The 24,854-nt window shown below is 46.0% G+C and overlaps 2 protein-coding genes across 2 annotated transcripts; both read left to right on the top strand.

Annotated features, from left to right (window-relative positions):
- Positions 1 to 12,966: 12,966 nt before the first annotated feature.
- LOC142829335 (olfactory receptor 5AS1-like) lies at positions 12,967 to 13,716 on the top strand. The gene has a single exon (XM_075928824.1). The coding sequence runs from the start codon at positions 12,967 to 12,969 to the stop codon at positions 13,714 to 13,716; it is 750 nt and encodes a 249-aa protein (XP_075784939.1).
- Positions 13,717 to 21,354: 7,638 nt separating this feature from the next.
- Positions 21,355 to 23,371, top strand: LOC142829334 (olfactory receptor 5G9-like). The gene is made up of 2 exons (XM_075928823.1): positions 21,355 to 21,747; positions 22,505 to 23,371. Exons 1-2 carry the CDS (start codon positions 21,355 to 21,357, stop codon positions 23,369 to 23,371), a joined length of 1,260 nt encoding a protein of 419 aa, XP_075784938.1.
- The last annotated feature ends 1,483 nt before the right edge of the window (positions 23,372 to 24,854 follow it).

The raw sequence follows: 24,854 nt of genomic DNA, 5'->3' as shown, positions 1-24,854 counted from the left end.
TCCCAGCCAATAGCAATAACATTTTTCCGAACCACATAGTATTATTGCTCATTCTTATGTTATTCTTATTACATTATTATTCAAAGTCCTACAGGCTCCAAATGAGGTCAGGCTTTAGTATTACTCAGAAAAATTGAAGGAGGCACCTGTTTCACATGGGAGAGTCTATAAATATATCTTGGCTTCTGGGATGGTTTCAATATGACCTGCGTGATTTCTATGGCTGAAGCAAAGAGAATTGTTGCAGAATTTGTCCCCTGGTTTGTGTCCATGTACTATGAAGGAAAACATGATTTCAGGCAGAACATCCTTCACTCATCGTAAGGAAGTTCAACTACAAACAAAGAGGAGCATGATTTGTAAGAGAAAATGGTGTGTGTGCATCCTCTGTGACAGTCAGCACAGAACACAATACAAAATAGCTCAGAAAGGGTGAGCTTTTGAGACGTCAATTAAATCAAGAAATAAAATTGGACAGTAAACATTCACACCTCCTTAGTAGGTTTGTTCTGTATTTTTACACCAAGCTCTGTTGGAATGTATTATAGTCCGTGAAGGGTAGCGGTGTGGGAATTTTTTGCCTTCAGAGACTGCGTGTGCCAAATTGATAAAGCTGTGCCCGTAACTGATTTTTTTTACTTCACAGCTGCTTAGAAAACATCTCAACCTGATCCAAATGTGAAAATGCCCTAAACATTTAACAAACTGAAAACTTTGACCAAAGTGTTCTTTGGGGAGGGAGGAAGGAAGGGTTTGGCACAAACAGAAGTGGCACATGCCTTTTCCTGCATCCTTCTGCTCCAATGTAAATGCAAAGCCAGTGAAGGGCTAGCCTGGCAAAATGGATGGGAGTGGAAGAGGCAGTGATGCTGCTATGTCCCAAGTTGACTTCAATCCAGTGATCAGAGCACTCACATGGGAGAGACACGGGTCAATCCCTCTCCTTCTGGCGTGCTGAAGCAACTTGAAAGCTGTTTTCCCACACTGCTAGGGAGCACCCTGGTGAATGTCCATGGTATGTTCTGCCTCTTCCTTAGGGCCGGACAATGCTCACGCTGAACGTTGATTCAAGTAATGGAAACGCAAGTTGATGTAGCTTAGTTTCACGTGCAGCAGTGCCCGCACCTTGTGCTCACCATGCTGTGTCAATAAGAGAGCTATAGAATTGACGCAATGTAACTTAGATTATTTGCCAGTATCACTGTTATCACTGTTCACCAGCCTTGGGACTGATCCTTTGCAGGTACTGGGATTAAGACATTGATGGGCAATTGCACACCCATTGATCTGATGTGTCTCCACCAGATGTGCCAAACAAACCTGGCTTCATTTTTGGCAGCAGTGTCGATGAAGCCAGTGGTGCAGCTCTGGCCTCAGTATCTCCTGTTGGAGCTATGGCGTTCCTGAGAGCCCCGGGCAGAATCACAGGGCCAGGCAGAGAGAATGATTCTTTTGACTGGTTGCCAAGGACACCCACATTGAGGGGGAGCTGCTGAACTTCATGTCCCTGTCCCAATGGGTCTGTCAGTTGTGTAACACAGTAGAGCAATTTTGAACGGAGACATTGAAAGCGACCCAGGCAGGAACAGTTCATTGCTCTGTGGCTGGGATTCTTTCTGGAAAGGCAGGAAACTCAAGTGAAGATCTGTGCCCAGCATTCGACAGACACAGGGATTGAACCTGGGTGTATCACCTCACAGAGGAACACAAATAAATTAGAACGGACGAGTGAACCTTTGCCTCCTTAGTTTGGCTGCTTTGTATCCGGTACCTAAAATGTTTCCCCGACACACACACACACACACACACACACACACACACACACACACACACACACACACACACACACACACACTTTTCAGATAACGCTGTCAGGAGAATTTCTAAGACTTTTGTGAACAGGTTAAAGTTAGCCAAAGCATCATTGTAGTGGACAATAAACCATTTGTCTGTGAGAAATTCAGCCCTTTTTAGACGCATTTGTTTAATGCTCGCTGCACTGCATGTTGACCATGGGAAAACTGAGTTAAGGAGCCATTGATTTCAAAGCCCTGTTTGGGCTGTATGTATCTGTATGTCTCCAAAGTATACAAACTTTGAGAGGGAACCAAATAATTTCCTGTATTTCCCTAGGATTACACTTAAAGTCATGGCTAACTCATATAGACACCCACTTCATAGAAATTGCTAACCATATGGATAAAGCAAAACAAGCTATTCCCCAATTAACAAAGGAAGGTCATGAGTCTTTCACAGTCCCTGATGTAGATGATAGTTTATGAAGATAGGTACGCTTCATGGATTACTGAGATTATTCTCATGATTCTAGAATACAAATCTAACAGGTATATGCAACAAAGACAGGTACCAATCACTGATGACAGTAAATATATATATATATGCATATGGGGAACATCCGCAATATATAGCAAGAATATCTTCTGTCTGATAATGCTCCTCCACTCCAAGTGGGGGAAAATGGCGCTGAAACCATCTCTACAAACATCTCAGCAAGTACATCCGTATGGGGTTCACTTTACAGTTCACGCCACCAAAGGAGGAGGGTGGTGTTGTCTATACAGCTAGCCTGCTTGCTTGCTGTAGATACACATATGTACTATTTCCTTATGGGTTAGATTCTATCTATATCATTATAAGTTTCAGTAGGCTTATATTGGCAGTTTGGGACTTACACGCCACATCTTGTATTTTGAGCTAAAGCCAAACTAGCCTGCACCTGCCTGGGGCCTTTCACCTAGACAGTAAAGTCAATGAACATCTATTTGGGCCCTTTCACCTGGAGAAAGCAGCCTACAATGAAAAGGAGTTTCCAAGAATATCCGTACACTTAGCACAACCGTTGCTACTTAGAAAAACCCAAAAAAACCAATGAAGAGCAGGCCAAATAACCAGATGGGACAGAAATAACAAATATGATCTATAATCACAAAAGGCCACGTAAACAAATTAACATATATGATAATAAGTTGAGATCAATAATATAATCCACCAAGTTCCTTGGAATTTTTCAAACATGAGTCCTGGAAACTACGAAAGCCAAATGGGGAATCTGAACAAGGTTGCATTTTCCTATCGAATGAGGGGGGTGTTCCCAGTCTCTTACACCCATAGGATGTGAATGACTGTTCCTGAATTGCCACAAAAAGGAAAAATGCCCTATGAGCTAGAGCCATATCTAGCGCTCTATAATTTAGGGCTTTATCCCTAGCTCAACAATGGGCTTCTTGTGCAACCTTGACTCACCACGTTTGGTGCCTGCCAGCACCCAGCCAGCAGACCCTGCACCTGGCACAGATCGAGCCACCCACCCGATGCCCCCCAGCCCTCCGCCTCTTCCCGGGACCAGGCTGGCGGCTCTCGGGAGCCTGGCCAGGACCGCAAGAGTCGGGCACCCGCCTGGTCTAGTGCAGACATCGTGGACCTCGTCCACGAACTCCGCACTAGGCACAGGAAAGTGGCCGTCTAGGGCAGGAGAGCTGCCAGCCTGGCCACGCAGGAGCAGGTGTGCATGAAAATCAAGGGGGTGCACTGAGACCCCCAATCCTGAGCCCTGAGCTTACAATGGCCGTACTGGGTCAGACCAAAGGTCCATCTAGCCCAGTAGCCTGTCTGTCGACAGCGGCCAACCCTAGGGACCCTGGAGGGGATGGACCGAAGACAGTGACCAAGCCATTTGTCTCGTGCCATCCCTCTCCAGCCTTCCACAAACCTTGAGCAGGGACACCACTCCTACCCCCTGGCTAATAGCACTCCATGGACCCAACCTCCATGACTTGATCTCACTTCCCTTTAAACTCTGTTCTAGTTCTAGCCTTCACAGCCTCCTGCAGCAAGGAGTTCCACAGGTTGACTCTTTGCTTTGTGAAGAACAACTTTCTGTTACTAGTTTGAAGCCTGCTACCCATTCCTTTCCTTTGGTGTCCTCTAGTCCTTCTTTATGGGAACTAATGAAGAACTTTTCTGTATGCACCCTCTCCACCCAACTCCTGCTTTTAGAGACCTCTATCCTGTCCCCCCTCCGTCTCCTCTTTTCTAAGCTGAAAAGTCCCAGTCTCTTTAGCCTCTCTTCATATGGGACCTGTTCCCAACCCCTGATCATTGTAGTTGCCCTCCCCTCTCCCACCCTCTCTCTTCCCCTCTCCCACCTCCTTTTCCCAGTCTCCCCCAGTTTTGTTCAATAAAGACAGATTCCATTTTTGAACATAATTGTCCTTTATTTTGTACATCAAGAAAAGGGGCTAGGGAAGGGTAAGTGGAAGGAGGTGAGGGAGGAATGGGGTACGAGCCCCCGATGGGGAGGACTGGGCTGGCTCTGCGGGCTTCTGGGGGTGGAAGCTCTCCAGCAGCCCCCCGATTGCCCCCTCTCCCTAGATGGCAGGCTGTGGCAAGTGTAGCCGGGCTGACGGCCGAGTGGTGTGATGTGCCCAGTGTGGGTACTCCGGGCAATCCAAGCCAGGACTTCTTTGCAAGAAAGCACCCCTGAGAACTGTCTGTCAGGGGTGGGTGTCAGGACCCTTTAAGCACAGCCCTCGGCTAGCCTGAGACAGCAGCTCCACGCTCTAAGTCCTCCTCTGATGCCCTGCCGGCACTGCTTCCGGCCATCCTTAAGCCTGGTTCAGGGTCCACTTAATGTGGACATGCTAGTTTGAATTAGCAAAACGCTAATTCGAACTAGTTTTTAGTTCTAGACGCGTTAGTTCGAATTAGCGCCATAGTGTAGATGTACCCCTAGTGATTAATCTACAGAATTGTGAAATTGCCTCATTTAATAGCACAGAAGGCAAGAGCACAGCAAATTAATCCCCAGGGAATGAGTGGCACCAACAGTGACTTGTTCACTGAGATCATTAATTAGCTACGGTGCCTCTCTCAGCACAATTACTCCCACTTACTTCAGGGAGCATGTCCCATGGATCAGATCTCAGTATAAAACTTCTCAAATCCTCAAAATAGGCACTTTCTGTCTATGGGGAAACCCCACCACATCTCCCTCTTCTCAGCAGGTAAGTGCAGCTGTCCTGCATCATCGTCACACTCCCACAGTCCCCATGGTGACCACAAGGTTCCTCCTTCATGATCTCTAGCACTAAAAGCTTCAACCCAGACCCTACACTCTGAGGTACAGACATAACACCTTGGGCAGTTACATAGTCACTCAGGCGGGTGGTTTCCAGTATCTCTCAAGATTTTCGTACACACCAATGGAAATGCCATTTCAGATGAAAAATCAAAAAGCTTCATGAGCACAGCAACCACGTCTTTCTCCAAGCTGACATGCTGAGCTACACAGCTCCCCGTGCCCAAAGAGGGGAGAAAGCGTGAAACTCATTTACCCTCACCCCGTCCTGAGCTGAGCAATTGTCTCTTCAGTTTCAGATGACTTTCTGCCTGATATTCTCACAACCAAGTCACGGGGCGCTGTTTGCTGCTCAGATTAATGAAGAGGAGGGCTTGTCTGTGGGGCACAATTTAACTGTATGTCTATGTAGGTGCACAGTGTGTGCAATGCAGGAGACACCTGACACAACCAGCTGTGAACATCTGGCTCTGTGGACTAAGCTCTTCCTTGATCTTGAACTGGTGTCCGTTAAGAAACTGATCCCCAGTTTTCTTCCCTTAATTAGTTACAGAGAAGGGCTCTTTCCCTGAGCCATCCACCTGCCCGTCTGCTGCCTGATGTCTACACAGAAGAGATGGAAGAGGGAAATCACTCGGTGGTGACAGAATTCATCCTCTCAGGACTGACAGATCATCCGCAGCTGCAGGTCCCTCTGTTTCTGTTGTTCCTACTCATTTATGTTACTACCCTAGTGGGAAATGGGGGGATGATCTGGTTAATCACGACAGACCCCAGACTCCACACCCCCATGTACTTTTTCCTCAAGATTTTATCTTTCTGTGATCTCTGCTGTTCTTCAACCATAGCCCCTAAAATGATCCTGGATTTCTTAGCCAAAAGGAAAACTATTTCTTACACTGACTGTGCTGTGCAAACATATTTCTCTATCTTACTATCAGACATTGAGTGTCTCTTGCTTGCTGTGATGGCCTATGACCGTTATGTGGCCATCTGTAATCCGCTGCTCTATATGGTCATCATGTCCAAGCAGCGTTGCAGGCAGCTGGTGGCTGGGGCATGTATTGTGGGATTGGTGGATGCAATGATTCAGACATGTATGACATTTCAGCTGTCATTCTGCCACTCCAACGTCATCAACCATTACTTCTGTGATGTTATCCAACTGATGGTGCTCTCCTGCTCTGACTACAGCCTCATTGATATTGTGCTGTTTGCTCTTGCATGCTTCATTAATCTGAACAGCTTTATGATCATCCTCCTTTCCTATGTCTATATCTTCTCCACCATCCTGCACATCGGCTCTGCCGAGGGCCGGCGCAAAACCTTCTCCACCTGTGCTTGCCACTTAATAGCAGTGGTAGTTTTATATGGCACAGGCCTTTTTATATATTTAAGACTTGCGTCCACCTATTCTATGGACATGGAAAAAATAACCTCCGTGTTCTACACGTTGATGATCCCCATGTTGAACCCCCTCATCTACAGCCTGAGGAACAGGGAGGTAAAGGTCATCCTGAGGAAAGCCATGAATAAACTCCTAACCAATTTCTGAATCTGTCCATCTCAGTGGTGATTGGGTGACTGGCAATGGAAAGAGGAGAATTCAATTTCCATCCCATTGCAATGACTTTTTACAGAACCCCCATAGTATTATTGCTCATTGTTATATTGTTCTTATTAAAATATTATTCAAAGAAATCCTACTGGCTGCAACTGAGATCAGACTTTAGTGTTACTCCAGCAAAACTAAATGAGGCACCTGTTTCACATGGGAGAGTATCTCAATATATTGTTGTTCTTGGTGTGATTTCTTAGGATGTGTGTCATTTCTGTGGCTGAAGTAAAAGGAGTTGTTGCAGATTTTGTCTCCTGCTTAGTGTCCATGCACTATGAAGAAAAACATGATTTCCCTCCCAACATCTGTCATTTCCTCTTAAGGGAACTACAAAGAAAGAGGAGGGACCACGGTGTGTGCGCACCTCTGTGACAGCCAGCACTGAATACAACACAAAATAGCTCTGAAAGGGTGAACTTTTCATCTGTCAATTACACCCAGAGATAAAACTAGACAGTAACATTCACACCTACTTGGCAGGTTTGCTCTACGTTCTTACTCTGAGCTCTGCTGGAATGTACCATAGACTGGCAAGGGGAGAGGTGTGGGAATTGTTTGACTCCAGAAACTGAGTGTGCCAAATAGATAAAGCTGTGCCCATAACTGATTTTTTTTAGTTTGCAGCTGCTTAGATAACATCTCAGCCTGATTCAAATCTTTTTCCTGCCTCCTTCTGCTTCAATGTAAATGCAAAGACAAGGAGGGGCTAGCTTGTCAAACTGGATAGAAGTGAAAGAGGTGGGGTGATGCTGCAGGAATTCTTACCGGCTTCTATCCAGTGACTAGCGCAATCGTGGGATGTGAGACACGGTTCAATTTCCCTCTCTCTGATGCGCTGAAGCAACTTGAAAGTGGGTCTCCCACGCTGCTGGGGAGTGCTCTTGTGCCTAGCTCAGTTGTGTCGTGGGTCTTCTTAGGGGATGGTTAATGCTCATGCTGTGCATTAATTCAAGTTATGGTATCACAAGTTTATGTAGCTTAGTTTGACGTGCAGCAGTGCCCGCACCCTGTGATCACTGGGCTGCGTCAATGGGAGAGTTATGGAAGTGAACCAAAGTAACTTAGATTACCTGCCAGTATCACTGTTCACCAGCCTTGCAATACATCCTCTGCGGGCGCTGGGTATAGATTTCGATGGACCATTGCTGCCCCATTGATCTGATGTGTCTTCACCAGACATGCAGAGCTCTTACCTCAGTCTCTCCTGCTGGAATTGTGGGGTTCCTGAGAGTCCCGGGCAGAATCAAAGGGCCAGACAGAGAGAACGATTCTATTGACTGGTTGCCAGGGGCACCCAGCTAGAGGGGGAGCTGATCAAATTCCTGTCCCTGTTTCAATTGATTTGTCATTTGAGTTACCCGGTAGAATAACTTTGAAAAGAGAGATTGAGAGCAACCCAGGCAGGAAAAGCTCATTGCACCATGGCTGGGATTCTTTCTGGAAAGGCAAGAAACTGAAGTACACATCAGAGCCCAGCACTGGGCAGACAGGGGAATCAAACCTAAATTTGCAAACTCATAGAAGAACTGCTTGACTATGGGCCAATAATTTACAAAGACGAGTGCATCCCTGACTCCTCCTTTCCAGTTGCTTTGTATCTAAAATACTTCCCCTGACACAAATACACACACATGGTTTGGAGTCTAATTTCACTGGAGAATTGCTAACATATGTGTGAACAGTTTCAACTGAAGTAATGTTTCACAATTATGGACAATAAATTATTTTCCATTAGAAATTCACCCGTTTGTAGACACATTTTGTAATGGTCACTGCTCTGAACGTTGACCATGAGAAGTCCTATATATAGGTTGGTACCCAAGGGCAAAGGAAGATGATCTTCCTAATTCCTAGCACTCTGTAATTTAGGGCTTTATTCCTAGCTCAACAATGGGCCTCTTGTGCAACCTTGTGTCACCACGTTTGGTCTCTGTGATGGAAGTTGGGACAACAAATAGAACAAAGCTTGCACGGTAGGTGTTCAGAGATGCTCCATTGAGGATGGCCTGTAATGGACCTGAGGCTGAGCTCCCTGGTGCCATTCTGGCCATGCCTCATAACTGTCACCTGTGCCCTGGACCCATCGCACCATAACTCACATTATGCTCACAGCACAGCAACTTCTTCTGGGCACCATTTCCCTCCTGTGAGATCTCTGCTTCACTGACAGACCAACAGGTATTAGTCCTGTAACTTGCCTCAGTGGCCAACTGCAGCCCCAGGTTCATTCTGTGACCTCAAGGAGGTGATGAAGTCTGGATACCGGCCACTCTCCTCATTTGCAAGTGGGGTGCAAAGGAGGGGGACACTGATCTGCCTGATACCCTAGGTTGAGATTAAGAGACGCTATCAAATTCCGCTACGTATTGCCTGCTTTCCACCATCTGCCTGTTTCCCTCAGCTACTTGCACATAGTCACAGACCTTTCTTTAGCCCTGTGCCAGGGCTACAGTCTGTCAGTCAATCCGTTGGTAGCTCCCTTTCCCTCCCCTCATCCCACCCACCCCGCTTTCGATGTTGTGCTTCTAAATCCAGGTATCATTCCAGGGAGTGGGCTGGAATGGACTGAGCAGCGCTTCTTATATGGAACCTCTTCTATTTGCTTGGGATTTCTCCAAGGCTGACTTAACCAATCTTCCCCTGTGTGGCTTTAGCGCCCCACCACAAGACCATGGCAGGACTTACAACCATTTATGAACCCTACTGAAAGACACGGGAATAGGGTTACTCCCATTCCGAGATGGGCAAACAGAGGCAAAGAGGATGTAAGAACTACATTTTCATACGAGTCCATAGGCTCACTGAATTAGTGAAGGCTTTGGAAAATGTTGCCTGCAGGCATACGGCATGAGAAGAGGCCACTACAGAACGTTTCAGAAGGGTCATCTCCAGCTTTACAGAGAAATGCCCAATTAAATATTGAGAGCAGAAGTCTATGGTAGCAACATTAGTTGTAAAATGTAAGACTCTGTAAGGGTACGTCTACACTACAGATTTATTTTGAAATGTCTACACACAAAGTGCATTTCAAAATAGCATTTTGCTATTTTGAAATAGCGAGTCCATACTGATTGGAAGCTGAATCTCATTTAAGGCCAGCTGAAACTGGTTCCAGCAGGGCATCAGGTCAGGAGTTACTTTGTGTGGCTGCTGCCTGAGGCTATCTGAGACCTGTGCTTAAAGGGATCCCCCCCGAACAGCCGGTTCTTAGGTTTCCCTGCTTGCTTGCCTACCTCAATGAGGGACAGCAAAGCATTTTTTTCTCTGTGTGCTCTGGTTGCCCTCACTCAGGACACCACCACCCTCTGCACCCCTGGGCACCCTGGCGCTTCCTTTGGATGTGTTGCTGCAAGCCTGGCAGCAGTTTCTGCAGGCTGCTTCACAGCATCTGCTGCAGCCCAACCCCCAGGCCATCATCTGGATCTTTCTGGGGTACATGGAGGAGCAGCTGGAGCTCCTGGATGCCAGCGTGCCCCGCCACATCTGGTGTCTGGACATCAGCACCGACTGGTGGGACCACATCGACCTGGAGCCCTGGGGAGACCAACAACAGACCCAGAACTTTAGGATGAAGAAGGACACTTTCAAGGAGCTCTGCAAGTGGCTCGCCCCTGCTCTGCAGAGATGGGACATGCACATGAGGCCCACCGTTCCCTTCCAGCAGTGTGTGGCCATCACCCTCTGGAAGCTTTCCATGGTGGATAGCTACCGATCCATGGGGTGTGAGGAGACCCACCATCAGAGCGGTGCTCATGCAGGTATGGCAATCTCTGGCCACTGTGTCAGGAGGCAGCATGCAAGGACGAGATGGGCTGCCCTAGGGAAAAGTGGGGAAGGTGGCACAAGACCACTCCATAGGAGGGTTTGATCTCTCCTGCCTACACTAAGGACTGCCCGCGGTGGCCAGGATTGCAGAGGGGGTTGCTCCTGGGGAGTGGGGATGCAGGGCAGTGGTGGGAAAGGAGCACTCTCAGCCACCCTGGCACCTCAGTGACACTCGGTTTTGTGTGTCACAGATGGCACGGCCCTGGGCAAGTAGCTCCCACAAGCTCTCCCACCGGAGCTGCAGGTCTTCGTGCACCCAGTAGTCCAGGGTGCGGTACAAGCCCCGCAGTATCCCCAGGTGCTGCCACTGCTACTCCTCCTGGTTGCGGGTCAGCCTGCTGAATGCCCAGATACAGGAGGATGTCCAGGGCGTTTTCCTGGTTGGGGCTAGTGTGGCCAGCAGGGCACCCTGGAAAGATCTGGAGGCCCTCTATTTCAAAATAAACAATTTCGAAATTAGTGCTATTCCTCGTGGAATGAGGTTTACCAATTTCGAAATAAACCCTCTGCTATTTCGGCTGTTGTGAGGGAACAGAACAGGTAATCTTCATGTGATCCCTCTCTTGTCACCCATTTACAGACAAACAGACGTTAGGGACACAATTCCAGCCCATCCTGGCTAATAGCCATTGATGAACCTAACCCCCATGAATCTATCTAGCTCTTTTTTGAACCCTGTCAAAGCCATAGACTTCACCACATCCTCTGGCAAAATGTTCCACTGGTTGATTGTTTGCTGGATGAAGAAAAACTTCTTTGTTTTGAACCTGCTGCCTATTCATTTCATGTGGTGACACCCTAGTTCCAATACTGTGAGAGAAGGTGCTTTGTCTACAGTAGAGCGAAACTGCATCATTTAATAGCACAAAACGAAAGTTTCCAACAAATTAATCCCCAGGGCATGAATGCCACCAAGCGTGACTTGCTCACTGAGCTCATTAATTAGGAACTGAGCCTCTCTGAGCGCACTTATTCCCACTTACTTCAGGGACCATGTCCCATGGATCAGATCTCAATATAAACTCAAGCCCTCAAAATAGGCAATTTCTGTCTATGAGGAAACCCCACCACATTTCCTTCTTCTCAGCAGGTAGGTGCAGCTGTCCTGCATCACACTCACACAGACCCCATGGTGAGCAGAACATTTCTCCTTCACTATCTCCAGCACTGAAATCTTCAGCTCAGACACAACCCCTTGGGCAGTTACGTAAGTACTCAGGTGGGTGGTTTCCAGTATCTCTCAGGGTTTTCTTACACACCAATGGAAATGCCATTTCAGATGAAAAAACAAAAAGCTTCATGAGCACAGCAACCATGTCTTCCCCCAAGCTGACATGCCGAGCGACACGCTGTCCTTGCCCAAGAAGGGAGAGAGCGTGAAACTCATTTACCCTCACTCAGTCCTGAGCTAAGCAATTGTCTCTTCAGTCTCAGATGACTTTCCACCTGATTCTCTCACAGCCAAGTCACAAGTTGCTGTTTGCCGCTCAGATTAGTGAAGAGGAGTGTTTGTCTGTGGGGCACGATTCACCTGCGTGTCCTTGTATGTGTACATAAGAACAGAAGAACGGCCATACTGGGTCAGAACAAAGGTCCGTCTAGCTTAGTAGCCTGTCTGCCGACAGCACCAGGTGCACCAGAGAGGGTGGACCGAAGACAATAATCAAGCGATTTGTCTACTGTCATCCTTCTCCAGTCTCTGACAAACAGGCCAGGGACACCATTTCTATCCCCTGGCTAACCGTCTTTTATTGACCTACCTCAATGAAATTATCTAGCCTCTCTTTAAACTCTATTATAGTCCTAGCCTTCACAGCCTCCTCTGGCAAGGAACTTCACAAGTTGACTACATGCTGTGTGAAGAAGAACTTTCTTTTATTAGTTTTAAACCTGCTACCCATTAATTTCATTTGGTGTCCTCTAGTTTTTCTATTATAGGAATTAATAAATAACTTTTCTTTATCCACCCTCTCTGCATCACTGTACAGTGCGGGCATTGTATGGAATATCTGACATTAACAGTTGTGAATACGTGACTTGGTGGACTAAGATCTTCCTTGATCTTGAATTGGTTTCCATTGAGAAACTGATCTCCAGTTTTCTTCCCTTAATTTGTTACAGAGAAGGGATAATTTCCGTGGGCCATCCTCCTGCCCACCTGCTCACTGATCTCTGCACAGAGGAGATGGAAGAGGGAAATCACTCGGTGGTGACAGAATTCATTTTCTCAGGACTGACAGATCATCCGCAGATCCAGGTCCCTCTGTTTGTGTTGTTCCTACTGATTTATGTAACTACCCTGGTGGGGAATGGGGGAATGATCTGGTTAATCAAGGTAGACTACAGACTTCACACCCCCATGTACTTTTTCCTCAGAATTTTGTCTTTCTGTGATCTCTGCTGTTCCACAGTAATAGCCCCTAAGATGATCCTGGATTTCTTAGCCGAAAGGAAAAGCATTTCTCACACCGATTGTGCTGTGCAAATGTATTTCTCTATCTTACTATCAGATATTCAGAGTCTCTTGCTGGCTGTGATGGCCTATGACTGTTATGTGGCCATCTGTAACCCGCTGCTCTATATGGTCACTATGTCCAAGCAGCGTTGCAGGCAGCTAGTGGCTGGGGCGTGTGTTGTGGGATTGGTGGATGCAATGATTCAGACATGTCTGACATTTCAGCTGTCTTTCTGCCGCTCCAATGTCATCAATCATTACTTCTGTGATGTTCCCCAACTAATGGCGCTCTCCTGCTCTGACTACAGCCTCATTGAGATTGCGCTGTTTGCCCTTGCTTGCTTCATTACTATAAGCAGCTTCATGACCATCCTCCTTTCCTATGTCTGTATCTTCTCCACCATCCTGCAGATCCACTCTGCTGAGGGCCGGCACAAACCTTTCTCCACCTGTGCTTGCCACTTGACTGCCGTGGTCATTTCATATGGCACAGCCCTTTTTATATATTTACGACCTATATCCCCTTATTCCACGGAGATCGACAAAATAGCCTCCGTGTTCTACATGTTGGTGATCCCTATGTTGAACCCCCTCATCTACAGCCTGAGGAACAGGGAGGTGAAGGTCGCCCTGAGGAAAACCAGGAATAAACTCCTAACCACAGTTCGGAGTGTTGGGCAGTGGAAATGGGAGAATTCAATTCCCAGCCCATGGCAATGACAATTTGCAGACCCCCAAAGTATTATTGTTTATTATTGTGTTGTTCTTACTACATTATTATTTCAAGAAACTCTGCAGGATCCAACTGAGGACAGGCTTTAGTGTTACTCCATCAAAACTAAAGGAGGCATCTGTGTCACATGGGAGAGCATATCAATATATCTTTGTTGCTGGGCTGGTTTCATTATGACCTGCGTGATTTCTATGGCTGAAGTAAAGGGAGTTATTGCTGAGATTGTCCCCTGGTTTGTGTCCATGCACTATGAAGAAAAACATTATTTGTCTCACAATGTCTGTCACTTCCTCTTAAGGGAACTACAAACAAAGAGGAGCATAATTTGTAAGAGGGACCACAGTGTGTGCGCACCTCTGTGACAGCCTGCACTGAACACAAAACAAAATAGCTTAGAAAGGGTGAACTTTTCATCTGTCAATTATACCCAGGGATAGAACCAGACAGTAACGTTCATACCTCCTTGGTAGGTTTCCTCTGTGTTCTTACTCTGAGCTCTGTTGGAACATACCCTAGTCTGGCAAGGATGGAGGTGTGGGTATGTTTTGACTCTAGAGACAGAGTACCTATAGCTATTTTTTTAGTTCACAGCTGCTTAGAAAACATCTCAACCTGATCCAAATCTTTTTCTGCCTCCTTCTGCTTCAATGTAAAAGACAAGGATGGGCTGGCCTGTCACATTGGATGGGAGTGGAAGCAGTGGTGATGCTGCTGGAATCCTTATCAGCTTTTATCCAGTGACCAGAGCACTCATGTGGGATTTGGGAGACAGGGGTCAAACCCCTTCTGTCTGGTGTACTGAAGTAACTTGAAAGTGGGTCTCCCACGCTGCTGGGGTGCACCCTGGAGACTGGCTGTGTTGTGTCCTGGGTCTACCTTAGCACTGTCAATGCTCATGCTGATGTCCAGTTATGCTACCACAAGTTGATGTAGCTTAGTTTGACGTACAGCAGTGCCCGCACCCTGTGCACTGGGAGGGTTATGGAACTGAACCAGTGTCACTTAGATCACCTGCCAGTGTCAGTGTTCCTCAGTGGGCGCTGGATACAGCCGTCGATGCGCAATTGCTGCCCCATTGATCTGATGTGTCTCTACCAGACGTGCCAAACAAAACCGGCTTCATTTCTGGTAGCAGTGTTGATGTAGCCAGTGGTGCAGCTCTGGCCTCAGTCTCTCCTGCTGGATCTGTGGTGTTCCTATGAGCCCTGGGCAGAATCACAGGGAAAGACTGAGAGAATGATTCTATTGACTGGTTGCCAGGGGCACCACCGAGAGAGGGAACTACTCACCTTCATGTCGTTTATCCAAGTTGTGTTACACAGTACAAGAATTTTGAAGGGAGAGACTGAGAGTGACCCAGAGAAGAAAAGCTCATTGCTATGGCTGGGATTCTTTCTGGAATGGCATGAAACCTAAGTGCACATCTGAGCCCAGCATTGGACAGACAGAGGGATTGAACCTGGATGTGTCACCACAGAGGAACACCCTGATTATGGGCCAGGAAATTACAAAGCCAAGTGCATCACCGGCTCCTTTTTTTTAGTTGCTTTGTACCTAAAATTTCCCCCCTCCCCCCACACACAGACACTGGCATGATTTGGCGGAAATACTTTTAAAGGAAAAGTTTTTCCGTGAAAAATATTTCCACAAAAGTGCGTCTAGATTGGCACGGATGCTTTTGCGCAAAAGCATCCGTGGCCAGTCTAGACGTGATTTTCCGCAAGAAAGCCCCGATCGCCATTTTAGCCATCGGGGCTTTTTGTGCAAAACCGTTCTTCCCTGTCTACACTGGCCCTCTTGCACAAGTATTCTTGCACAGGAGGGCTTTTTCCCAAGTGGGAGCATGAAAGTATTTGCGCAAGAAGCACTGATTTTGTATGTTACAAAGTCAGGGCTCTTGCGCAAATTCAAGTGGCCAGTATAGACAGCTGGCAAGTTTTTGCGCAAAATCTAGACGCACTCATACGGTTTTCGGTCTAAGCTCACTGGAGAATTTGTGAACAGTTTCAAGTGAAGCAGTGCTCCACAGTTATGGACAATAAATTATTTGTCCATTAGAAATTCACCCATTTCTAGACACACTTTGTAATGATCACTGCACTGAATATTGACCATGGAAGGAGAGAGTTGTGGAGCCATTCATTTTGAAGTCCTTTCTATAGGTTGGTTCCAAAAGGCTAAGGGAGAAGATCTTCCTAATTCCTAGACTGGGTGAACTTTGCTTCTACTGGCAACATTAATGAATTAGTAGGATGTTGCAGTGTTTGCTGATGCTCACAGAAAAGTGAGATAGATACTTCAAATCCAGGCTCTCTCATTGTTCAACTCACTATTAATACCCAGTGGAAAAAAATTACCACGTGTGTTAGAAACTTTATTTTTACATTTCACATTCTATGATTAAAATTAAAGATATCCCTTAAGAATGTAGGATTTTTAAAAAATATAACACATTTCTCGGTATGTTCAATATGTAGTTGTGTTTATCATTCCAATGGTATAGAAACAATATTTTCACAAGCCTTCGCTATTTCACAGTCCCCAAGGATCAGTAAGACAATGTGGCTCTTTAATTCTCACTGCTTCCTTAGCCTTTCTCTGAATGGGAGGAATCATACTTGCTTGTTTCACTAGAAAACTAGTTTCACAAAAGTTTGTAGTTTCCTATATGGCCCACATCCATATAATTCCTCTAAGAACCTTAAAATATTTATTTTGATTATTGTCATAACTTCCATGTTATGTAGAGCTACATTACCTCTGTTTAAGAAATAATGAGCTGAGGCACAGAGAAACTTAATCTTCTGATTCATGGTAACAGAAAAGGTCAGCAGTGAAGCCAGGAACTAAGATCCAAATTACAAAGATCTAAGCAAATGTTCTATTTGCTACACAGTCTTTCCTTCTCATGACAGAGGAACACATGTAAATCCTTGTTTTAAAGGACTGATGATACAGCTCTTCCTTCGCTACATAAACCCCATAATCTGCTGACCATCATTGTCCTGGTAAAATGTGTGTTACAACAATATATGTAAAATATAAAATTCTATTCTATAGGGTACTGAGTTGTTCCCCTCAGCAAGGTCAATCAAGTTTCATTGTCTGGTGAAGAGACCATTCTTGGGGAGGAAGAAGGGTGTAAGTGAGAAATCTACATTTTGACAGACAAACCGCTGGAGTTTTCGGCCCACTCATAATTTGTCTCAAGAATCCCAAGCTGGAGATGATTCTTGCAAAAGAGAAATGACCATGAGAAGCAAAGGCAAATAACTGAAAGCTACTAACCCTCCCTTTTGCTTTGCTCACAACATCAAAAACAATCTGGATTAAAGTTGAAGAACCTTTGGACGGCAGGGTTCTTGCTGAAAGGCATCCAGACGGTAACACTGCAGCTGTAGGGGTGAGATAAATCTTTGTTTCAATTCCTTTAGCTTGCTATGCCTGGTATAAGTTGTATTTTACTTTTTATTTCTTTTTAACCAATTCTCTGCATCATTGTTTGCAATCTTTTAACATTTTTTCAATGGTCAGGACATGTGTTCTACTGTTTAATCTAGGTTCTTGTATTTTTGTATTGAAACTAGTTGGGAACCTCTATTTGAGAAGAGGATTTGCACAGGCCATTTTCTGATGATAATTGACAGAATTTGTAGGAGCTGGTGCTGTCCAGAAGGGTGCTGGACGGTACCAGACACACATTCCATTCAGCATCAGTAGGCCCTGTGACTTAGAGGTTCGTGTTCTGTGTTGTCAGGTGGAAAAGCAGCAGGGGATTCTCTTGTGAAGCTGCCAGAGGATGAGCCCAAGGTTTAGCTGTGAGTGATTTGCAGGTGAAGAGGGAAAGCAACTGTGGAAAAGATTACGCAATGTGTGCAAAACTGAAAGTGTGAAACAACCAAGGGGTACACACAGCATTTATCATCTACAGGTTTCACAGTGCTTTCCAGCTACCTGCTCAGTTCATAGAATTCATTGTCCCAGTAGAGTTCCTCAGAGCAAAATGGTTTCAGGGATTGGCGCCAAATTTCACAATTGGGGAGGAACATTGAAGAGAACAGAAGCCAAATCTCATATATTAGGGTCTGGTACATGGTATAGTAGGTTTGAAGAGAGACAGTCTAACTCTGAGCTAGGCTGCAACAGATTCCAAATTATCTCTGCTGAAAGGATTGGCCTTCCTCTGGTGAAGATGGCCAAGCAATAAAATGGACTCTATTCACCTCATTCTTGTCCCATATTAAAATGACCTGGCAGGAGATAAAGCGTTCAACTCCACCTGGAGCGTTTGTCCTCTGTGTTAAAAAATCCATAAGAAAAGACGTGGCATCAACATTAATTACATGTTCTCTGTCCATCTGTTGCTGTGAGAGCAAAGATGCTAGAGGGAGCAATGCTGGAAGCCATCAAAGCCAAATTTACCCTCAACTCCCTCAGGCAGTAGCTCCCAGGGTAACACTGGCATGATGAGCAAATGGGGAAAGGTTTGACTCTGAGGCTGATTTCAGGGTCCTGACCTGGCTCTGCTTCTGTCCTTGTGAACTCCTTGTGGATGAAGGAAAGGAAAACAACGGTACCACCAAGTTATGGGCAAATGGGTGAGTTTGAAAGGATTTTGGCCTTCAGTTGCAGTGAGAACGAGCCAGTCACAGAATCATAGAACTGGAAGGGACTCGAAAGGCTAGTTTGGCTTTAGCTCAACATACAAGATGTGGCGTGTATGTCACAACCTGCCAATATAAGTCTACCGAAACTTATTATAATATAGTTATAATCAAAACCGTAAGGAAATAATACATTTCTGTTTCTGGTATGGATTTAATTGCTCGGAAGTTAGTAGGGATGGTTTCAGCACCATTTTCCCCCAGTTGATGTCGAGGAGGAGTATCATACAGAAGATAATATTGCTATATGTCTCGGATGTGCCCCATATGAATATATATATATTCTCAGTAATCCCTGATGCTTACCTCTCTCCAGGGCGCTCCCCAGGAGTGTGCGAGACCCAGTTTCAAATTGCTTCAACACACCAGACAGAACGGGATTGACGTGTGTCTCCCACATCCCACGTGAGTGCTCTGGTCACTGGATAGAAACCTACAAGGGAGGAGGTAGCATTACCGCCTCTTCCACTCCCATCCAGTTTGCCAGGTTACCCCTCTTTGTCTTTGCGTTTACACTGAAGCAGAAGGAGGCAGGAAAAAGATTTGGATCAGGTTGAGATGTGTTCTAAGCAGCGGTGAACTAAAAATACAGTTATGGGCACAGCTTTATCTCTTTGGCACTCTCAGTCCCTGGAGGCAAAAGGTCCCACACCTCTACCTTTGCCAGTCTATCATACATTCCAACAGGGCTCCGAGCAAGAACACACAGAAAACCTGCCAAGGAGGTGTGAATGTAGCAGTCTCATTTTATCTCTTGATTTGATTCACTCAGAAACAGTTCTGAGCTTTTTGTGTTGTGTTCAGTGCAGGCTGTCAGAGAGGTGTGCACACACCGTGCTCTGTTACAACTTATAACAATTGTAACTGTCTTTTATATGGGACAGAAATAACAAATGTGATCTATATTCACAAAAGGCCATGTTAACAAATTAACATATACGATGATAAGTTGAGATAAATTATATAATCCACTAAATTCCCTGGAATTTTTCAGACATGAATCCTGGAAATTACAAAAGACATATGTGGAATCTGAACAACATTGCATTGTCCTATCAAATGATGGGTGGAGTTGCCAGTTTCTTACCCCCATAGGTTGTGCACCACTGTTCCTGTATAGCCACAACAAGGAAAAATGCCCTATGAGCTAGAACCGTATCTAGCGCTAAATCTGTAATTTAGGGCTTTGTCCCTAGCTCAACAATGGGCCTCCTGTGAAACCAGCTGCCTATTCATTTAATTTGGACTCCTAAGGTACGTCTAAACTACATGCCTCCATCGACGGAGGCATGTAGATTAGCCAGATCGGCAGAGGGAAATGAAGCCTTGTGGCAGTCTGGGGCAGTCTGGACGCGCCGACAAAGAAGCCTTTCTTGATCGGCACAGGTATGCCTCTTGAAACCAGGTTTACCTGTGCTTATCAAGAAAGGCTTCTTTGTCGGCGTGGAGCGTCCAGACTGCCCCGATCTGCCGACAAACAGCTGATCGGCAGAGCGGGGCAGCCATTTAAATTTAAATGAAGCCGCGATTATTTTAATCGCGGCTTCATTTCCCTCTGCCGATCTGGCTAATCTACATGCCTCCGTCGACGGAGGCATGTAGTCTAGACACACCCCTACTTCTAATACTGTGAGAGAAGGTTATAATATATCATAGTGATTTGTCAACAGAATTGCGAAAATGTATCATTTAATAGCACAGAAGGCAAGAGTGCAGCAAATTAATCCCCAGGGCATGAGTGACACCAAGGGTGACTTGTTCACTGAGCTCATTAATTAGGTGCCTCTCTCAGCACAGTTATTCTCACTTACTTCAGGGAGTATGTCCCATGGATCAGATCTCAATATAAAACTTTTCAAATTCTCAAAATAGGCACTTTCTGTCTATGAGGCAACCCCACCACATCTCCCTCTTCTCAGCAGGTAAGTGCAGCTGTCCTACATCACCATCACACTCCCACAGACCCCAAGGTGACCACAAGGGTTCTCCTTCACGATCTCTATCACTAAATGCTTAAGCCCAGACCCTACACTCAGAGGTACAGACACAACATCTTAGGCAGTTACATAGTCACTCAGGCAGGTGGTTTCCAATATCTCTCAGGGCTTTCTTAAACTGCAATGGAAATGCCATTTCAGATGAAAAAACAAAAAGCTTCATGAGCACAGCAACCACGTCTTCCCCCAAGCTGACATGCTGAGCTACAGAGCTCCCCGTGCCCAAAGAGGGGAGAGAGCGTGAAACTCATTTACCCTCACCCTGTCCTGAACTAAGCAATTGTCTCTTCAGTCTCAGATGACTTTCCGCCTGATTCTCTCACAACCAAGTCACAAAGCGCTGTTTGCTGCTCAGATTAATGAAGAGGAGGGTTTGTCTGTGGGGCACAATTCATCTACATGTTCTTGTATGTGCACAGTGTGTGCATTGAAGGAGACACCTAACACAACCAGCTGTGAACATCTGGCTCTGTGGACTAAGCTCTTCCTTGATCTCGAACTGGTGTCCATTAAGAAACTGATCCCCAGTTTTCGTCCCTTAATTTGTTACACAGAGGGGATAATTTCCCTGAGCCATCCACCTGCTCGTCTGCTGCCTGATGCCTACACAGAGATGGAAGAGGGAAATCACTCGGTGGTGACAGAATTCATTTTCTCAGGACTGTCAGATCATCCGCAGCTGCAGGTCCCTCTGTTTCTGTTGTTCCTACTTATTTATGTTACCACCCTGGTGTGGAATGGGGGGATGATCTGGTTAATCACAACAGACCCCAGACTCCACACCCCCATGTACTTTTTCCTCAAGATTTTGTCTTTCTGTGATATCTGCTGTTCTTCAACAATAGCCCCTAAAACAATCCTCGATTTCTTAGCTAAAAGGAAAACTATTTCTTACACTGACTGTGCTGTGCAAACATATTTTTCTATCTTCCTATCAGATGTTGAGAGTCTCTTGCTGGCTGTAATGGCCTATGACCGTTATGTGGCCATCTGTAACCCGCTGCTCTATATGGTCACCATATCCAAGCAGCGCTGCAAGCAGCTGGTGGCTGGGGCGTGTATTGTGGGGTTGGTGGATGCAATGATTCAGACATGTCTGACATTTCAGCTTTCATTCTGCCGCTCCAGTGTCATCAACCATTACTTCTGTGATGTTCCCGCATTGCTGGCGCTCTCCTGCTCTGACTACAGCCTCAATGAGATTGTGCAATTTGCTGTTGCATGCTTCATTAATCTGAACAGCTTTATGACCATCCTCCTTTCCTATGCCTATATCTTCTTCACCGTCCTGCAAATCCGCTCTACCGAGAGCCGGCACAAAATTTTCTCCACCTGTGCTTGCCATTTAACGGCCGTGGTCATTTTATATGGCCCAGGCCTTTTTATATATTTACAGCCTATATTCACCTATTCCACAGACATGGGAAAAATAACCTCAGTGTTCTACATGCTAGTAATCCCCATGTTGAACCCCCTCATCTACAGCCTGAGGAACAGGGAGGTGAAGGACGCCCTGAGGAAAGCCATGAATAAAGTCCTAAGCAATTAATCCAATACCAGTCATGGTTTTCATACAGTGTAATGTAAAGTGCCATTTCATATGATGAAAAAAAAGACTCATGAGTACAGCAAGCAGGTCCTGCCCCAAACCAACAAGCCGAGCTACAGAAGCCTCCTTGGACAAAGAGCAGAGAGAGCATGAAACTCATTTACTGTCAACCCTTCCTGAGCTAAGCAATTGTCTCTTCAGTTTCAGATGACTTTCAGCCTGATTCTCTCACAACCAAGTCACAAGGTTCTGTTTGCTGCTCAGATTAGTGAAGAGGGTTTCTCTATCAATCACGATTCACCTGCATGTCCTTGTATGTGTACAGTATGTGCATTGCATGGGACACCTGATATGACCAGCTGTGAACATCTGGCTCTGTGGAATAAGCTCTTCCTTGATCCCGAACTTGTATCCATTAATTGGTTACAGAAAAGGGATAATTTCCCTGAGCCATCCACCGGCCGACCTGCTGCCTGATCTCAGCCCAGAGGAGATGGAAGAGGGAAATCACTCGGTGGTGACTGAGTTCATTCTCTCAGGACTGACAGATCGTCCGGAGCTGCAGCTCCCCCTCTTTGTGTTGTTCCAATTGATTTATGTTGCCACCCTGGTGGGGAATGGTGGAATGATCTGGTTAATCACGATTGACCCCCAACTCCACACTCCCATGTACTTTTTCCTCCGGAGTTTGTCTTTCGATGATCTCTGCCTCTCCACAGTGATTGCCCCTAAGATGATACTGGATGTCTTAGCTGAAAGGAAAAGCATTTCTTATACTGCTTGCACTGCGCAAATGTATTTCTATATCTGTTTTGGATCTATTGAGTGTCTCCTGCTGGCTGTGATGGCGTACGACCGTTATGTGGCCATCTGTAACCCCCTGCTCTATTGGGTCACCATGTCCAAGCAGAGCTGTAACCAGCTAGTGGCTGGGGTGTGTGCTGTGGGCTTGGTGAATGCAATGATCCACACGTGTCTGACATTCCGGCTGCCATTCTGCAGCTCCAACATTATCAATCATTTCTTCTGTGATATTCCTCCATTGCTGGTGCTCTCCTGCTCTGACACCCGCATCAATCAGATTCTGATATCTGCCTTTGCATTGTTCTTTAATCTGACTACCATTATAACAATTCTCCTCTCCTATGTCTATATCTTCTCCACCATCCTGCAAATGCCCTCTTCTGAGGGCTGGCACAAAACCTTCTCCACCTGTGCTTGCCACTTGACTACAGTGGTCATATCATATGGCACCTTCCTTTTCATCTATTTGCAACATTACCCCAGCTATTGCACGGACATTGACAAAATAGCCTCTCTGTTCTACACGCTGGTGATCCCCATGTTAAACCCCCTCATCTACAGCCTGAGGAACAGAGAGGTGAAGGTCGCCCTGAGGAGAGCCATGAATAAGCTCCTGAGCAATTCATGATTCTGTTCATCCTGGTGCAGGTTGAGTGATGGGCATTGGAAAGAGGTGAATTCAATTCCCAGCTCCTGGCAAGGACATTTTCCAGACCCCCGGTGCATTGTTTCTCATTGTTATATTGTTCTTATTACATTGTTATTCCAAGAAATCCTGCAGGCTCCAACTGAGATCAGGCTTTAGTATGACTCCATCAAAACTAAAGGAGGCACCTGTTTCACATAGGAGAGCATATCAATATATCTCGTTGCTGGGGTGGTTTCATTATGACCTGCGTGATTTCTGTGGCTGAAGCAAATAGACTCATTGGAGAGATTGTCCCCAGGTTTATGTCCATGCACAATGAAGAAAAACTTCATTTCTATCAGAACATCCTTCACTTCATCGTAAGGGAACTGCAAACAAGGAGGCGCATAAGTTGTAACAGAGCACGGTGTGTGCACACCTCTGTGAGAGACTGCACTGAACACAACACAAAATAGCTCAGAACGTTTTCTGAGCGAATCAAACAGAGATAAAATCAGACAGTACATTCACACCTTCTTGGCAGCTTTGTTGTGCGTTCTGGCTCCGATCTCTATTGGAATGTACGATAGACTGGCAAGGGTAGAGGTGTGGGAATTTTTTGACTCCAGGGATTGTGAGTGCCAAAGAGATAAAGCCGGGCCCATAACTGTATTTTTAGTTCACCGCTGCTTAGAACACGTCTCATCCCGATCCAAATCTTTTTCCAGCCTCCTTCTGCTTCAATGTAAATGCAAACACAAGGAGTGGCTAGCCTGGCAAACTGGGAGTGGAAGAGGCGGTAATGCTACCTCCTCCCTTGTAGGCTTCTATCCAGTGACCAGAGCACTCACGTGGGATGTGGGAGACACATGTCAATCCCGTTCTGTCTAGTGTGTTGAAGCAATTTGAAACTGGGTCTCGCACACTCCTGGGGAGCACCCTCGAGACTGGTGGTGTTGTGTCTTTGGTCTTCCTTACAGCTGGTCGATGGTCATGCTGTACGTTCATTCCAGTTATGTTTCTGCAACTTGATGTAGCTTAGTTTAATGTGCAGCGGTGCCACACCTTGTGCTCACCATGCTGTGTCAATGGGAGAGTTATGAAACTGAACCCATGTCACTTAGATCACCTGCCAGTATCAGTGTTCACCAGCCTTGGGACAGATCCTCTGCAGGCGTTGGGTACAGACGTCGATGGACAATTGCTGCCCCATTGATCTGATGTGTCTCCACCAGATGTGCCAAAAAAACCCGGCTTCCTTTCTGGCAGCACCATCGATGTAGCCAGTGGTGCAGCTCTCGCCTCCGTCTCTCTTGCTGGAGCCGTGGTGTTTATGAAAGCCCCAGGCAGAATCACAGGGCCAGACAGAAAGAATGATTCTATTGACTGGCTGCCAGGGGCACCCACTGAGAGGGGAAGCTTTTCAACTTCCTGTCCCTGTTCCAATGAGTCTTTCATTTGGGATACCCAGTAGAACCACTTT

Source organism: Pelodiscus sinensis, chromosome 4, assembly GCF_049634645.1.
Source record: "Pelodiscus sinensis isolate JC-2024 chromosome 4, ASM4963464v1, whole genome shotgun sequence".
NCBI classification, from domain to species: domain Eukaryota; kingdom Metazoa; phylum Chordata; order Testudines; family Trionychidae; genus Pelodiscus; species Pelodiscus sinensis.
Note: the sequence above shows the minus strand (reverse complement) of the source record. Positions and strands in the feature narration are given on the sequence as shown.

Excerpts from the sequence above, each read along its gene's own strand:
- LOC142829334 (XM_075928823.1), top strand. The coding sequence starts at position 21,355 with ATGGCCTATGACCGTTATGTGGCCATCTGTAACCCGCTGCTCTATATG. Across the intron at positions 21,748-22,504 it reads CTTGCCATTTAACGGCCGTG|CTCCCCCTCTTTGTGTTGTT; the intron begins GTCATTTTATAT and ends CCGGAGCTGCAG.
- LOC142829335 (XM_075928824.1), top strand. The coding sequence starts at position 12,967 with ATGATCCTGGATTTCTTAGCCGAAAGGAAAAGCATTTCTCACACCGAT.